This window comes from Chenopodium album, chromosome 7 (genome assembly GCF_948465745.1).
Source record: "Chenopodium album chromosome 7, dcCheAlbu1.1, whole genome shotgun sequence".
Taxonomy (NCBI): domain Eukaryota; kingdom Viridiplantae; phylum Streptophyta; class Magnoliopsida; order Caryophyllales; family Amaranthaceae; genus Chenopodium; species Chenopodium album.
In genome coordinates, this window is record NC_137840.1 from 63,823,791 (window position 1) to 63,840,751 (window position 16,961).

Below are 16,961 nucleotides of genomic sequence, written 5' to 3' on the forward strand. Positions count from 1 at the left end.
GGACCAAAGGACGTGTGGTAACTCATCTGCCCAAAGGCCACCAGCCCGCTCAATTTTCTTTTTAATCCCGTCTAAGATTAACTTGTTGAAGGCTTCGACCTGGCCGTTTGCTTGCGGCCGGCCGACTGATGCGAAGAAGCTTGAGACCCCCTGGTCTCCCAACCAAGTCTTGTGTTGAGGCGTCTCAAATTGAGGACCAATGTCAAAAACCATAGACATGGGCACCCCGAAACGAGTGATTATGTTCCTCCAGATAAAGAAAATGACGTCTTTAGTCTTGATGTTTTTGACTGCCTCAGCCTCTACCCACTTGGTAAAGTAATCCACAGCCACCAATATATAGCGCTTGCCGCCTGGTGCAGTTGTATATGGCCCCAGAATGTCCATGCCCCATTTAGCAAAGGGTATTGGGTTGTGGATGTCCGTCAGGTCTGTAGCCGGACGATGGATGAGCTTGCCAAACTTTTGCAACTTGTCACATTTTTTCACCATTTCCATGGCATCCGACTCCAGAGTTGGCCAAAAGTAAAGCCGCCTGGCCTTGGCCGCGAGGGATCTGCCGCCTATATGGGAGGCGCAGAATCCCGAATGCAACTCTTCAAGAACTTCCTTCCCTTTTTCAGGGGTAACACACTTCAACAGGGGTTTCAAAAAGCCAGCCTTGAAGAGATCTCCTTGTCACAACTCAAAGTTAGCTGCTCGTTTTTTTAGAACAGCCGCCTCCCGTGGTGAGTCAGGGAGCGTGCCGTCTGCAAGATAGGCCCGAATGCTGTCCATCCAGGTTGAGCTTCGGTCAAGAATTCCAATGGGGTCTTCCTCATATATACTTCTTTTTTCCATAACCTCCTAGAAGACTGACTGAGGCGTTTCACAGGAGGCGGATGATGCCAACTTGGACAGAGCATCCGCCTGATTGTTTGAAGACCTGGGCACTTGAGTTAGAAGAAATTCTTCAAGTGACCCAACTTCACTCTTTACCTCCTGCAAATATTTTATCATGGTCGGATGAGTGGCCTTGTACGTTCCATTAACTTGGAGTACGACCAGTTGAGAATCAGAGTAGGCGGATATCTTCTTTGCCCTTGCCGCCTTGCAATACTTGATGCCGGCCAGCAGGGCCTCATACTCCGCCTCATTATTAGAGACCTGAAACTTGAACCGTAGTGCGTATTCGTACTTATCTCCTTCAGGAGATTGACAGATAATCCCCGCACCACAGCCATTCACAGTGGAGCTCCCATCCACATACACTTTCCAAACCTGGTATGTGTTGTTCGGAACAACCGGCCTTGTCATTTCGACAATAAAGTCAGCGAATGCTTGTCCCTTTATTGCCTTCCTTGGTTCGTAAGTGATTTCTAATCCTTGCATTTCAATCGCCCATTTGAGCATTCGTCCAGAAGACTCCAAGGTTGTGAGTGGCCGTTTGATCGGTTGGTCAGTATAGACCTCTACCGCATGCGCCAAGAAGTAAGGTTTAAGCTTCTTGACGGCCATGTAAAGGGCAAGGCCGAATTTCTCAACCATGGAGTACCGAAGCTCCGCATTTCTCAAAACATGGCTTATGAAATACACCGGGAGCTGGATGCCGTCTCTTTCAGCTAAGAGGACAGCACTGAGGGCATGATCAGAGACGGCTAAGTATATGAAGAGCTTCTCTTTAGGCAAAGGGCTGACAAGCCTCGGCAAAGAGTGCAGATGAGTTTTTAGCCTTTGAAAGGCCGCCTCTGCATCATCCCCCCATTCAAAGTTTGTCTTCTTTTTGATTGCCTGGAAAAAGTAGAGACATTTGTCGCCTGAACGACTGAGGAATCTCCCCAGGGCCGCCAGACAACCTGTTAGTTTTTGCACTTCCTTCACAGTACGGTGCGACTGCATGTCGATTACCGCCTGTATTTTCTCAGGGTTTGCCTCTATTCCCCTTTGGTCAATCAAAAATCCGAGAAACTTCCTAGACTCAACACCAAAGACACACTTTTTTGGGTTAAGCATGACCTTGTGCCGCCTGAGTGTGGCGAATGTTTCTCGGAGATCAGCAAGGTGATCCGCCTGCTGTTTGGATTTGACTATCATATCATCAATGTACACCTCTACGTTCCTTCCGATTTGATTAATGAAGACCGTATTAATCATTCGTTGGAAGGTAGCAGGCGCATTCTTCAAACCAAACGGAATCACCGTATAACAGAACAACCCCTGATCAGTGACGAATGCCGTCTTTTCTTGATCTTTTTTCCACAGGAGGATCTGATGGAAACCTGAATAGGCGTCCATGAAACTCATCAGGGCATATCCGGCTGTTGAGTCGACCAGACTGTCGATCTTAGGCAGTGGATAGCTATCCTTTGGACATGCCTTGTTGAGGTCTGTGTAATCAACACACATCCGCCAAGTTCCATTCGGCTTTTTAACTAACACAACGTTAGCTACCCACTCAGGGAAGTTGCACGGCCGAATGAACTTGGCATCTAACAGCTTTTTTACTTCGGCAGCTACCGCCTGACTTCTTTCTTCGCCGTGGTGCCTTTTCTTTTGCCGGATGGGCTTCTTTTTAGGATCCACGGCGAGTTTGTGGACAGCGATATCCGGGCTGATGCCTGGCATCTCCTCCACTTCAAAGGCAAAGATGTCTTTGAATTCCTTGAGTAGCTGGTGAAGGCTTTCACCCAGCTTTGCAAATGCAACCGTCCCCACCTTAACAATCCGTTCTGGACGGCTGTCGTCTAGAGGGATATCAATGTGCTCACCAGCAGGCTGGGGACGGAGATCATCCGACCGTTCCCCGGTCAGTGATTGCTATTGTTTTTCTTTTTTGACCACCACCAGCTGATCAGTCTTTCTTTTCTTTTCGGCTGGTGGGGCTGTCTGTTCTTCCTCGACATCATCGAGGTTGATTGTTTGCTTGCCCCGACCGGATGCTACGGTCGCGGGCTTGACGTCCGAGAGGTAACACTCTCGAGCCGTCTTTTGGTCCCCATTAAGGGAGCCGACTGTGCCATCATCCTTCTCATACTTGAGTAGCATGAGAGCAGGGATTATGACGGCCTTACACTCGTTAAGAGTGGGACGGCCAAAGATGAGATTGTAAGCTGTGAGCTCTTCAACCACTAGGAAACGGATGGTCATGTGCCGACCGTCACCCCTGCTTCCCAGGCGGACAGGTAGGTCAATTCGTTCGACTGGGTGCACAAGTCCTCCCCCAAACCCAACAAGGGTGTGGGAGACCTCCATCATGCTATCCGGTTTGTACTTGAGATTGGATAAGCATTTGAGGCTGATGAGGTCAGAGGAGCTTCCTGTGTCAATCAGAATTTGGCCAACCAACTGGTTGGCGACTTTGCACTCAATGACAACAGGGTCATCATGCGGCCGACGGACTTTGCCTCTGTCCTGCTCGGTGATGACAACTTTAGGGAAGGTGGATGTGCCTGTCGCATCCCCTTCCTAAACTGAGTTGACCATCTTTCTCAGATGGTCCTTGGTGCCCCGAATGGTCGGGCCACCACCGGCAAATCCGCCTGCTATGGTGTATACCGGATCTTCATCAGTTTCGGCACTCACACCAGGCTAGGGAGTCTTCTTCTTGGACTGCCCCAGATTTGCCTTTGAAGTCACTTTGGACTTCACATAGGACTTCAGCTGTCCTTTGTCGGCCAGACGGTCGAGCTCCCGCTTGAGACTAAAGCAGTCGTTCGTTTCATGGCCAACATCCTCATGGAAATGGCAATGCTTGTTTTTGTTCCGATTTTCAGCGGAACCTTTCATAGGAGTCGGCTTTTCAAGAGTCAGCCGATCCTTAATTTCCAAGAGGATGGAGCAGCAGTCCTTGTGGAATTCGCACCTTGGGACGTACGGTTTCCACTCCTTTTTCTTCTTCTGGGCCGGTTGATCAGAGTTATCAATGGCCCAGACTTGCTTTTTCTTTTTGCTCTCTTCTGGCTTAGGAGCCGGCTGAGCAGGTTGACTCTCTTTCTGCCGTTCGGACTTCTTATGGTCCGACTGCTTATTGGAGGAGCAGAGTTCGGTCGCCTGTATGTAGGCTTCCGCCTCTCGCAAGGCTCCTTGTAGGGTAAAGATTTGTTTGCGGATGAGTTCGTACTTAAAAGTAGACCCGTCCTTTAGACCCTTAAAGAAGTCTGTGAAGGCGACCTCATCAGACAGCCCATGAATCTGGATTCGGACCAGATTGAACCGCCTGACGTAGGATCGCAAACCTTCTCTATCTCCCTGATGTACATTGCCCAAGTCAAGACTTGTCTTTTTGGCAGGGATGTTCATAGAGAAGTTTGATGCAAACAAGAACGCAAGCGTCTTGAAGCTATTTATGCAGCCAGCCGGCAGGTTGCCAAACCACTGCTGGGCTATGCCCTTCAGGGTGGCTGGAAAGCAACGACACCATGCGGCATCATCCAACCCCTGTAAATACATGAGGTGGGTGTATGCTAGCAGGTGGTCTTCTGGGTTGGAGGTCCCGTCATAGGCTCCAACCAGAACGTTTTTAACTTTAGCCGGCTGTACGACTTCAGTTATTTCCCTGGAGAAAGTAGAGGGTTGATCTCCAAGGTGTTGCAGCCTAAGCTGCCAGTCCATCGGCTGATAGCCGTATGCCGCCTGTCCTCCATAGAGGGTAGGTTGCATGTAAGGTACAACTGGCGCCTGGTACAATGGTTGTGCCATGTACTGGGCGGACTGAATCACATGCGGCCCAGACTGAACCCTTTGGCTGCTTGCTGGGGTCTCATGTACAGACTGGGAACACCTCACAGAGGTATTCCGAAAGCTATCATGATAAGTCGACGTTGAAGCCGACTCTGATTGCTGGGTTCTCCTCTCCTCAATGTATTGCCGAGCGTCAGAGAACGTTTTCTTGCTACCATCCGGCTGTATGTGCCGGATGGGTTTTCTTGCGCCCGTTTATGGGAAACGGAGCCGATTAAGGTCAAATTGGGGCCTGGCCTTCTCCTTAGGAGCAGGATGAGGAGTCGGCTGACGGTCCCTAACCGACTTTTGTTTGCCAGCTTGGGCTGGCTTCTTGGCCGACTGCTCCTTTCTAGGAGTAGGCGACTTCTTTGAGGCGAGCTGCTTGATTTCACCCCTGAGGCTGCTCAGGAGTGACATTAGCTCATCCCGAGTGACGGGAGTTGATCTTGCCGCCTGGGAAGGATCAACCGGCCGCCCCGAGGGCTTCTTTGGTTGACCAGCTATTTTGCTTGGTCCTGCCTGAATATGGGGACGCTCTCGCCGTTCCTTACTGCGGATGCGTTTAGAAATCAGGGATCCATTTGGATCCACATAGGTTTCGACATCAGCGTCCTCACCTGAGTCATGGTCCGTTTGGACCAGTACATCGTTTGGAGGCTGAATGGCTTCCAGATTTGGTATAAGCTCCTGTGAAGCCATTTCAGAGGTACTCTCCCCACATACGGCGCCAAATGTTTCGGGGGTTTTTGTCCCTCGGGAGAGTTACAACACTGAAACTGGATTCAACTGAGGATGCCTGTACCTGCAAAGTAAACGGACCGCCGGATGGTCGGTGGTCCGCCTCCGAAGATTAAGTCAGTAAACGTTCGGAAATAAAACGTGCGGAAGTAAAGTTATCTGCTTGGATTCCAAGCTCAGGTAAAGTGTTGTGTGTTCCTTGAAAACGACAGCTCTGTGGTAAGTGACGTATTGTCCCGTATAGCGTGTCAAAAATTCTCTCTCTCCGTCATAAATGACATAATGTCCTATTTATGGGGTCTTTTTGAAAAGTGTGCCTTCCTAGGATCTGGAGACCTAGGAATTAGGTCACGCCGTTTTGCGGCGCCTCGGGATTTGGGCCTTAGAAAGCTGCCATCCCAAGGCCAATGCCTGAGTGACACGTGTCACTGTGCCCAAAAGGATTTTGAAGCACTTTTTGTGTGACACGTGTCGCCACCTGAATGGTCTCTGCTGGACCTTCAGGCCACGCAGGATAGAGAAGAGTCCACCCTCCACGTGTCATCATTCCATAGGTCCAAATGTCACCTATACGGAGGACACGTGGCGCTTTCTGATTGGGACACCTGGCCGGGTATAAAATACCCAAATCAGCGCCGTCCTTGCAAGTAGATAGGGACTTGATCCTCTCTAATGGACCTTGGTTCATTGGCTCTTTTTTGCTCCTTGTTCAGCCCTAGTCACCGGGGTTCAAACCATCGGATTCAGTTATATCCTCTGTTCCAGTGTGGGCTGAGTTGTCGGAATTGCCAGTGGAGCTACACTCGGTGAGCATTCTGGAGAAGATTGGGTCGTCTCTGGGGACCTTCCTGAAAGCAGATCTAAGGGTGCAGGGTGTGGCTAGGAAACGAGTCGCTCGTGTTCAGATCCTAGTTGATCTTCTCAAACCTTGCAGATCCTCTGTTTGGATAGGGAATTATAGACAAGAGATTGTCTTTGGTGACCTCCCTAATTTTTGTTCGGAGTGTAAATATAACACCCCGTAATTTTGAACCAAGGTTTTACGAGCATTATTCACTAATACTTTGAATTCTATTCAAATTTCGAATTTCTAATTAGTTATTATTAATATTTTGATATTATTGTTAATAATACTATTAATAATAAGGTTATTATATATACACGTTAATAACTAATTCATATTTTGTCTTTTCTTCCTGATTTCTGTTATATTATAAACTTTATATGTTATTTTGCATCATGATTAATTTATGATTATTAATTATTATTGTTCTTATTATAATTATTTTTGGTTATTTTTGATTATAATATCAATTATTATTATTATTAATAGTGTTATTATATGTGTATTTTATTTGCTTCTTATTTCATGTCTTCTCCTCGATTTATTTTTTTGGGCCAACTAGAATTAGCTCGGTATAGAACTCAGACTAGTAATTAACCATCTAATTAGGCTTGTATAACCTTGTTTATTTGCTCTCCTTAAGCGCATGATAGTTTTTGGTAAATACTCCTAAACTAGTCCAATTGACATCCCTAATTTAAGGCTTTACTTTGTAATCACAAGTGTTGCTTAAGGCCCATCTTCTCTTCTTTCTCACGGTTATTCAAGGGCTTGTTGCTTCTTAGTTTTCCACCCTAGTAACCCCCCCCCCCAATTACACCCTCAATTAATCTCATTCAATTACCAATTAATTGCTGTCCAAAAACATTTGATATTCCCTACCATTCATATACAAAAACAATGCTTCTTGTGCGTGAGGTTGCTGCACCATCACAACACTTTTCTCCTCTCAATTTTCCTCAAATCTTCTGGTAATTATCAAGGGATAGTCGTGGGTCATTGATGCTGTATTTTACCCTCTTATTCAAGCACTCAAACACCATAGAACCTCATCGATCAAGGCTAGCAAGAGGCGTAACTTTGGAGCGGCTCGGGAGGATTCAAATTACGATCTTTTCCTCTATTCTAATCTGATTTTTCATGCTCTCCATTCAAGGTAACTAGAACTATTCCAAGCTTTAGAAATCATGGCTAGGATAAGTTAAGGCTAGGTGCAAATTAGAGTTGGTTAGATTAGAAATTCGTTGTAATTCAAGGTGTTAGAGTTTCATGTTTGTTTGCTGTTTTGTGCGTGAGAAATGATGGTATCTCATTCATGTTTTATTGCTGGTTTTTATGCTATATAATCATCCCTAGATGTAGTATATATATTAAGGATTGGTTCCATAAATTGTTGTTATGTTTTGGTGGTTTTTAAACATGATATGTACACTATGGCTCACAATATTACTGCTGTAATTGCTGACCTTGTGCAGTACGTTTTCAGCCTTATTTCTCTTTGATTTAGTTTGTTTTTGTTCCTAATATGGTATAGCATCATGTTAGGTATATCCCTAAGTTAAATTATCATGTTTTGGGGTGAGTTTTGATGTGATTATAAGCCTAAAACAAAGCAAGGTGCTGCTGCCAGGTTAGTTTGTTAGGTGCGTGAATTGGGTGGTTTAAAGTGATATATTGCAGAATATTTATGCTTAATCTTATGAATATCCTGACCTATGTTGTTTTTAGAGTGTGTATGATAATGGGCTAAGGTTAAGTGGGAGTTAAAGGTTGGTTTTGGGTGAAATTGTTGTGCACTGTACTGCTGTAATTCTAATTAGGGGCTGCTGCATTGTCACGTGGTTTTTAGTATGTTAAAAGCATGAATTTAATCCTATTTTGTGTGTATATATTGCTTAATATGTTGATTAATATGTCCTAGTTTTATTTTATCATTTTGGCATGCTTTGGGTGTGTTCATGAAGCATTTAAGATGTCGTATATTGGCTGCCATTTTTGGGTGTTAAGTGAGTTGTCGACGTCGTTGTGCTTTAAAGTAGAATAACACTGTTTTTAGCACCGCTTTGCCAAGGGTTGTGTACGGAGTGTATTGTGATATTTTATTATAATTAGCTTCGTACCTAAATCCAGACAATAAGAGTGACACCTTGTTATGATTTATAAATGATTTTGTATACTTTGAAGAATTTTGAAATTAAACTCTTTTGAAGGATTTTTGATGAATTTTGGTCTTAGAAGTAAAGACCTGCAATATTTTAAATTAGAGTCGATGATCCGTAAAATGTGTTTGGATGATTTTGAAGAATTATTTTTATTGTTTTATTTGATTCGTGGGTGTAAGACAACCATTGGGCTGTGGAATTCAATGGTTGGAACATGCCAACATCTTGGGCTGCGGAATTCGAGATGTAATTTTCTACGTTAATTGTTGTCGTCCGGAACTACTCGGGCTGCGGAATTCGAGTAGGAAAACTGGGAGTTTGGCCATTCTCAGACGCAGACGGCTGCGGAATCGTCTGTAGGTTCGCCCTGACAAACCTTTTATGGTGGGCTGCGGAATTCACCGGCGTTCATATTTTATATGCTTACCTCACTATGGATCAGTTTTCGAAAAGTTAAAATTCTCTATTTTTATATTATTACGCTTTTGAGAAGGTCTTCTTAAGTCAAGTCAAGAATTTTCTAAATCTCTTTAAAGAACCTTTATAAGTGTTAATTATTGTTTTTATGAGTTTATTGCTTATGCTTTGCGTGCTATTTATTCTTACTCTATAATCATGTGGTAATATATTCATTTTGTTTAATATACATGTTTGTGTTGTATTGTATTGTAATCATGTAGCATGTTTTGCCTATCTATGTATCTTATCATGTTTATCTTGAGTGTATTGTGAAGTAGTTGTTTATCTTGTCTATATGTTGTATTATTTTTTTTATGTATGCTTCTATGCTTTACTCTATGCTTAGCTTTGTGTTTCTACAAGTTTTGGGAGAACTGCTAGTTACTCCCCACTGATTGTGGAACCTAAATGTTATTTGCAGGTGAAGAGTAGCGTTTGTTGAGTCTGGGCTGAGAGCAGAGTGTTTAGGTTGTTCCCAAGTACTTTTATCGATTATTCTTTGATGTCTTTACATCTCTTTATGAGATAGTCGAATTTGAGGTTGTTCTGCCTCGTTAAAAGTTTTCTTTGATCATTTGAGATTTCTTTCTCTTCATAATTTTTGTTTCAGTTATTTAATTTATTTGTTTTCTTTAGTTTTTTAGTAACCCTTAGAGTGACATTCCGTCTTGACGTTATTTCCGCTAACGTCTCGCCTTCTGTTTTTGACGGGGTGTTACAGTAAATCTGTTGGTCATTCTGCTGCGGTGTATGGTAGGAAGCAGCAACCCCAGAATGATGTGTCCATGGCTGATGCATCCTAGAATGAACAAGACCAAGGATGGGAAAAGGTGCTGTCAAAAAATGCAAAAAAGCACAAAAAAGCGAGGGAAAAAAAGTCAATTGCAAAAGTTAAATCTCTCCAAAAAAAGTCAAGTGAAGATTCCTGATGTTCAAATTAAAGAAGCATCCTCTCAACCAACCCTATTAACTGCTGCTGCATTTAATTCGGAGAAAAACCCAACTCCTTCTTCGATTCCTTCTAATTCAGATCTAAATACCGACCCTTCTTCTACTATCACTCCTCTAAATTCCTCTGTGACTGCTACTCCTCCATCTCAAAACAATGTCGTCGTCCAGCAACCAGTCCTGTCCATTCCAACACCACTCCGACTCATCGGACGAAGATCCGATCCCAATGGATCCGAATGTAGCCAGGATGATGCAGCACTACTCCCAACCTAACCCAAAGTTCTACCTGCCCTTCCAAAGACTGCCCCTGAAAAAACCAAACCCGGTTTTTCCCGTCAGAGTAGGGTCCGACCCAGAGTGGCGAAACCGGTTCGAGTGCTTTGAATCACTAATCCCAGCCCTGCCAGAGGTGTGGATCAACAGCACCACCTTCATTCTTCAAACCCCGTCGACTTGGTACCGCCTCAAACCAAGCCAGATCTGCCACTTCATCTTGAACCCAATACTCGTAGATCCACCTTACTAGGAGACAATGATGATGGACGAAGACGGCGATCTAATTCCCTTCCACCTACCAGATTTGGACACTCTCAAAGTAATGTGCCCGGCGACGGAAGCCTTTCTGAGATGGTGGATGCTGGAGAAGCAATTAACCACCAGCTCGCTGATTGTCCCCCCATAATTGGAATTCATGGTAGATCCTACTCCGATGCTCCCACAATATCGAAAAACCTTGTCATTGAGCTCAACCCCAATCTCAATCATGGAAGCCAACTTCGCGGATGCGATAGTCTTAGTGGAGGCGGACCTTCAATTCTCTCTGGTGGAAATTCAAGCTCGCTGCTTCAAGGATCTAGACCTAGTCAATCCGATCTTCAAGTCGGAAGCCCTAATCACTCCCAAGGACCAGGCCTACTTCAATGTGGAGGATTGGGCGTTCCTAGAAGTGGGAAGGACCCTGTCACCAGAACGGATGAAGGAAATAGGTGCCCAGCACCAAACCCCATGCCCAATGATCATTGTAGCATGGAATGCTAGGGGCATGGCTCGCCCTGGGTTCAGAGCTAACGTGCAACACATTGTGGACAACCATACTCCTGATATTATGCTAATTTCTGAGACTAAGACTAGCAAAGCTCATACTGAGATGCTTGTAAAGGCTCTTCCTTTTGATCGTTTCTTTTATGCTGAGCCTTATGGACTATCTGGTGGCTTGCTCATTCTCTGGAACCCAGCATTCGTGGAAATCCAGTCTATTGGGGCGGATTTACACAGCTTTCATGGGATTATGAAGGTAAAATCTCCCTCCTTTGAATTTGTTTTCTCTGGTATTTATGCTAGTACAAAGTATAAAGCTAGATTAGATTTGTGGCAAGACTTGATTAGAATGTATCCCAATATGTCGGTGCCTTTGGTTATGATAGGTGACTTTAATGAAGTCATGTCCCCTGCTGAGAAATTGGGGGGACTCCCTGTTAAAGTTAATAGAATCAATAACTTTAGGGATGCTATGAATGCTTGTGATCTTCATGATGTTGGGTTTTGTGGCCCTAAGTTCACTTGGACTAATAAAAGGAAAACTAATCCAATCCTTCAAAGGTTAGATAGGGCCTTTGTTAATACTTCCTTGCTTCTTTCTTTCCCTGAGACTTCCCTCTCTCACCTTATTAGTAGAGAATCATCTGACCACTGCCCCATCAAACTCTCTATTACCAAACCCCCTTCAACATTTGTTCATCAACAAAGACCCTTTAAAATGGAGACTCTTTGGTACCATCACCCAAGATTCTCCTCCTTCATCTCCTCTTCTTGGAAACAAGGCCATAGCCCTCTTCATTGTAAACTTGCTTCTCTAACTCCAAAAATCTGTGATTGGGTCAAAGAAAATGTTGGGGAGATTTCCCTGGGACTAAAGAAACTAAGGGCTAGGATTCATGGAATTCAGCTAGCCTACTCTCATTCTCACAACATCAACCATCTCATGAAGCTTGAGGAAGAGCTTCAATCCCAGCTTCATCAAACCCTTCTCCAAGAAGAAGAATTTTGGAAATTAAGATCCAGAGTTAATTGGCTGGTTGAAGGAGACAAAAATACTAGCTTCTTCCATAAATCTGTAGTGATGAGAAGGAGGAGGAATAGGATCACTGAGCTTGAGTCTGACTCTGGTGCTCCAATCCCTGATTGTGATTTAGAAAACCACATTGTTGGCTACTTCTCTTCCCTCTTTTCTGCTGAACTTCCCATGATGGTAGCCCCTCCTCCAACTCTAAACCCTGTGATAAAGATTGTTCATCCTCCCTCTCTGAGTGAAGTCCACTTTGCCCTCTTTCAACTTGGGCTCTACAAAGCCCTTGGAGTGGATGGGTTCTACCCTTTCTTTCTCCAGAATCACTGGAGTTCTATGTGGACTGATATCTTCAGATTTGTCCAACTATGCTTCTGCTAGAAATCTATCCCCCTTGAAGTGAACAAAACCACCATCTGCCTCATACCCAAGGTGGATCACCCCAAAACTATAAAACAATTTAAACCAATCAGCCTCTGCACTTCTGCTTATAAGATTGTGTCCAAGCTTATTGTGAACAGACTCAGGCCCTTTCTTTCTGATATCATTTCCCCTAATCAAAATAGCTTTCTACCTGGGAGAGGCTGTGACATCAACTATATTGCTGCATCTAAAGTCCTGCATTCTATGAGGAAGAAAAAGGGGAATACAGGCTGGTTTGCCCTCAAAATAAACCTTGAAAAGGCCTATGATAGAATGGAATGGAGCTTCATTCAAACCTGTCTTCATAACCATGGCTTTGACCAAGATTCAATCCAGCTGATTATGAGCTGTGTTACCTCTGCTTCTTCCCAGGTTCTGATCAATGGCAACCCATCTCATTTCTTTAACTCCTCAAGGGGTTTGAGACAAGGAAACCCCCTCTCCCCTTACCTCTTTATCCTGTGTATGGAGCATCTATCCTATCTCATCCTTCAAGCTACTGAGAGTGGAAGCTGGAAACCCTTCCACTTGAGAAGAGGGGGGACTCCTATATCTCACCTCCTCTTTGCTGATGACCTGATCCTATTTGGAGAAGCTAGCCCTGCTACCCTTCTTGCTATGAAGCAGACCTTGGACAACTTCTGGAATATCTTTGGCCAGAAGATGAATGCTTCCAAGAGCAAACTATACTTCTCTCCTAATACTCCCCCCTTCTTCAAAGATCTCTTCTCTTCCTCCCTAAATGTCCAGAGTAGTGAAGACCTTGGTACCTACTTGGGCTTTCCCCTCACTTCCAAGAGGCCCTCATTGAATCAAGTAGACTTTATTATTAGAAAGCTAAAAAGCAAACTCTCATCCTGGAAGAGAAAGTGTCTCTCTAAGGCTGGCAGGGCCACTCTAATCAGATCTTGCCTTTCCCCTATTGCAAATCATGTCATGCAAGTTCTCTTTCTTCCAAAAAAGGCTCTAAAACAGATTAACCAAGCATGCTCTAAATTCTTCTGGAACTCAGCTTCTGAATCCCCAAAAACTCATCTCTTGTCTTGGGATAAACTCTGTGCTCCTTCCTCTATTGGGAGGTCTGGGCATCAGGTCTGCTTTCCTTGCAAATGTTGTCCATATGATGAAGCTCTGTTGGTAAACTCACTCCATATCCAACCTTGCTACCTCCCTCCTCCAAGAGAAATATATTGATGGAAAAGTCTTCCCTACAAAATTCCACCTTGGTTCCCATATATGGCAGGACATTGGTAAAGCACGGGATCACAACTAAAACCACTCTAAATGGTCCATAGGAGATGGAAGTAGGATCAAATTTTGGCAGGACAACTGGCTTGGTCCTGGGCCTCTGAGAGATTTGATCTAGGGCCCTCTCTCTTCCCAGGAAGCTGATATGCCCCTTCATCTTGCTAGGGATGGTGAGTTCTGGTCCCTCCATCACCTTTCCTTCATCCTGCCTCCTTACATCTCCCAGCAAATTCATGCTACCTACTTTCCTAACAGAGGGATGGATTTCCCTGTAAGCTCCTTTGTCCATGGGAGGTATTTTGATTCAAAAGCTGCCTATAACTCCCTGTGGATCTCCAATCATCCTGGCTTCCAGAAAGATGGAAAATGGGGTACCATTTGGGATATCAACTCCTCCCCCAAGGTTAAAATGTTTCTCTGGTTAACCTTGTGGGAGAGACTCCCTACTGCTTCCCACCTTGCTGCAAGAAACATTATTCCTTCAAGTTCCTGTTCTTTTTGCCCTGGGGTTGAGGAGACTATTCTGCATGTTCTTAGAGATTGCCCTGGAGCAGTTGAAGTTTGGGATAAACATCCATCCTTATCCCCCTCTTCTGACTCTGTTTCTGTTTGGATTTGTGATAATCTAAATAGTTGCTCTTCTGATAACCACCTGGGTAAACCTTGGGATGTTTGTTTTGTCGTCATCTGTTGGAGGATCTGGATAAGAAGGAATAGATGGGTTTTTGAAAACAAAAACATGCCTATTGGTTCATGGTGTAAGTGCTGATAAAGACTGATGCTTCCTTCTCCTCTAACTCCCTTTCTGCGGGTATAGGATGTGTGTGTAGGGATCATCAAGGGAATTGGTGTGAGGGTATGGCTTTACATGTCCCATGTTCATCTGCTGTGTGGGGGGAAGCTCTTGCTGTCTTGTTCTCCTTGAAATGGGCTAAGGCTAGGGGTTTTTATGAGGGTCTGCTGTTATCTGATTGTGAAAGAGTGGTCCAAGGAATTAACTTGCAGGACAAGGTCTGGGATGAGCTTACTAATGTATATAATGAATGCAGGGAACTCCACCAGCAACTTCTGAGGCTATCATTAAAGCAAGGGAAGCGGGGCCAAGTTTAAGAGGCTGATGTGGTGGCAAGAATGGCTAGGCAGAAGCTGGAATTATCAACAGACTTTTGTAGGATTGTCCCGAAAGATAGTAGGGAAGAGCTTATGTCCAACCTAAGGAATTTCTCTTTTTGCTGATAGCAGCAACACTCCTCATGCTTTGTATATGAAACTGCTAATCCCTAGTTTATCTTGTATGAAACTTTTGGTCAAAGGGCCAGCCTTTGAGAACTCTTGTAAATTTGGTGATGTGACGATGAATGACTAATTGAAAGCCTTTTAACCAAAAAAAAAAAAAAAAGTTATTGTGATTTATTTCCTCAAAACAAACCAAAAAGAAAGAGTAAAATAAGGAAATAAATCCTAACCAATTTATATTTATGCTTAATTAATAAAAGTTACTTAAAAAATTGTAAAATTGACCCTAAATAAATTTGAAAAAAAGTGACCTCTGATGTATAGTAAATCATTGTACATCAGATTTATACAAAAGTTATTCGTTAAAGATATGCAAAAATATTGTAGTTGAGCGTATACTCCCTCCGTGTTTTTTTAAGTGATACATATTGATCGGCACATAATTTTAGGCAATTTAATTGAATTAAATAAAATAAGAGGTAAGTGGGGTAGTGGAGTATTAAAAAATTGTTAAAGAAAGATAGTGGGGTTAACAGTTTATTGAAAAGTAATGAATGTGAGAGGAAAGATATAATAAAAAAAGTAGTAGTGGGTTTGGGTGGGGGCCATGAGAGGAGAGAGATATAATATTTTAATGTATTGTTTTGCCAAAAAAGCTAAGATTGTTAAACTAGAAATAAAAAAATAAAAAAAAGGCACAATAGCAAGTGATTGGAGTTATTCCTCACTCTCAAATATATAAAAACTAGATGAAGCCCGTGCGATGCACTGTTTGTTTTATTTTATTTTATTTTTTTTATTTTATTTTTTGTATTTATGAGCCTAAAATTTGTTAAATATTTAGATAAAATTCCTAATATTAAAAAATAATATATAATATTTAATTAATTTAAACTTAAAAATCTTATTCGCCAATTTTACTTACATGACATTTAAATTATTTAATTCTAAAAGAAATTAGTAATCTCTTATTTAATTGGCTACTACTAAGATTTATAATCCTACATGGCGCGCTGAGAAAATTAAATCCTACGTGGCTCTCTAAAAACTCGGGAAAAAACTCCCCCTTATATATATATATATATATATATATATATATATATATATATATATATATTAGATTAGATTTAATAATAACGGGATGAAAGATGTTCGGACTCCGTATGAGTTAAACCCAAAACGTGCCAAAGTGTCCTTATCAATAATATATCATTGGCATTCTAAAATAAAGAAAATTTAAAGGCACGCTGCATTGAAACATTGATTAGTCTTATTGTAGAAGATTTGGATCGATGGAGCTCTAACCTCAGATGAGTAGCCAAAATGAAAGTTCTAAACTCATACCCTTTATTTCTTGTGTCAATAATCATATCATCTTGTTTAGGGAGACCATCTGAGCTTCGTAAAGATAAAGATGATTGTATACACCGCTGTGGAGATATTGATATACCTTACCCATTTGGTATTCGCCCTGAGAACGCGAGTCACTGTTTTTTAGACCCCAACTTTGTAGTCTCTTGTAATTCTTCTTCTTCCTCACAACCAAAACCATTTCTAAAGAAACTCAACCTCCAGATTCTTGAAGTTAGAGTCTATGACGGCAACGGTATGGTAACTGTAAAAATTCCATCATTAATTACTGAGAGGAGCCACAACCTTACCAACTCCCCCTTCAGTTATTCAGTTTCCGATAATGTTTTAGCTTCAGTGGGATGCGACGGATACGCTTTATTGTTGAATGAGACGGGTGGTATCATTGCAGGATGCGCCTCTGTTTGTCAGAATCCACCTGCATCAGTCTTAAGAGGAAACAGATGCAATGGCTATCGCTGTTGTCAGGCTAAATTGGCATCCGGATTCATTGATGATGAAACAACGACGACTACAGAGATCAAGCAATACAGTACAAGTGTGAGCACTACCAATGTCTCTGGAAATTGCAGGACTGCCTTCTTGATTAGCGAGGAATATTTATGGGCTAACGCATCGTTGCTATCTGAGATTACTGCCGTACCTGTTGTGCTTCTATGGGGACACATTACATACACCGATACTTCAGGTAAAACTTATCTCAACTTTGCTTACTCCGTAATTAATTGGACTTTTTGACTTTTGCTACCTGTGAAACGGGAAA

The 16,961-nt window shown here is 43.0% G+C and overlaps 2 protein-coding genes across 5 annotated transcripts in view; both read left to right on the plus strand.

Moving 5' to 3' along the window:
• Positions 1-10,897: 10,897 nt before the first annotated feature.
• LOC145640465 (uncharacterized) lies at positions 10,898-14,701 on the plus strand. The gene is made up of 4 exons (XM_081691740.1): positions 10,898-12,219; positions 12,442-13,435; positions 13,728-14,247; positions 14,355-14,701. Exons 1-4 carry the CDS (start codon positions 10,898-10,900, stop codon positions 14,699-14,701), a joined length of 3,183 nt encoding a protein of 1,060 aa, XP_081547866.1.
• Positions 14,702-16,372: 1,671 nt separating this feature from the next.
• LOC145639160 (wall-associated receptor kinase-like 5) overlaps positions 16,373-16,961 on the plus strand; it is a 50,402-nt gene continuing 49,813 nt past the window's right edge. For 3 of the 4 annotated variants that reach the window (XM_081690324.1, XM_081690325.1, XM_081690327.1), the window contains exon 1: positions 16,373-16,886. In XM_081690324.1, coding sequence (XP_081546450.1) covers positions 16,436-16,886 — 451 coding nt within the window. In that variant the 5' untranslated portion in view covers positions 16,373-16,435. The remainder of the gene's footprint in view (positions 16,887-16,961) is intronic. The other variant, XM_081690328.1, reaches the window with a different exon arrangement.

Coding starts and splice junctions, on each gene's coding strand:
- LOC145640465 (XM_081691740.1), top strand. CDS start 10,898: ATGGCTCGCCCTGGGTTCAGAGCTAACGTGCAACACATTGTGGACAAC. Junction 12,220..12,441: donor AAAGCCCTTGGAGTGGATGG/GTTCTACCCTTT, acceptor TATTGTGAACAG/ACTCAGGCCCTTTCTTTCTG. Junction 14,248..14,354: donor CTCTTCTGATAACCACCTGG/GTAAACCTTGGG, acceptor TCATGGTGTAAG/TGCTGATAAAGACTGATGCT.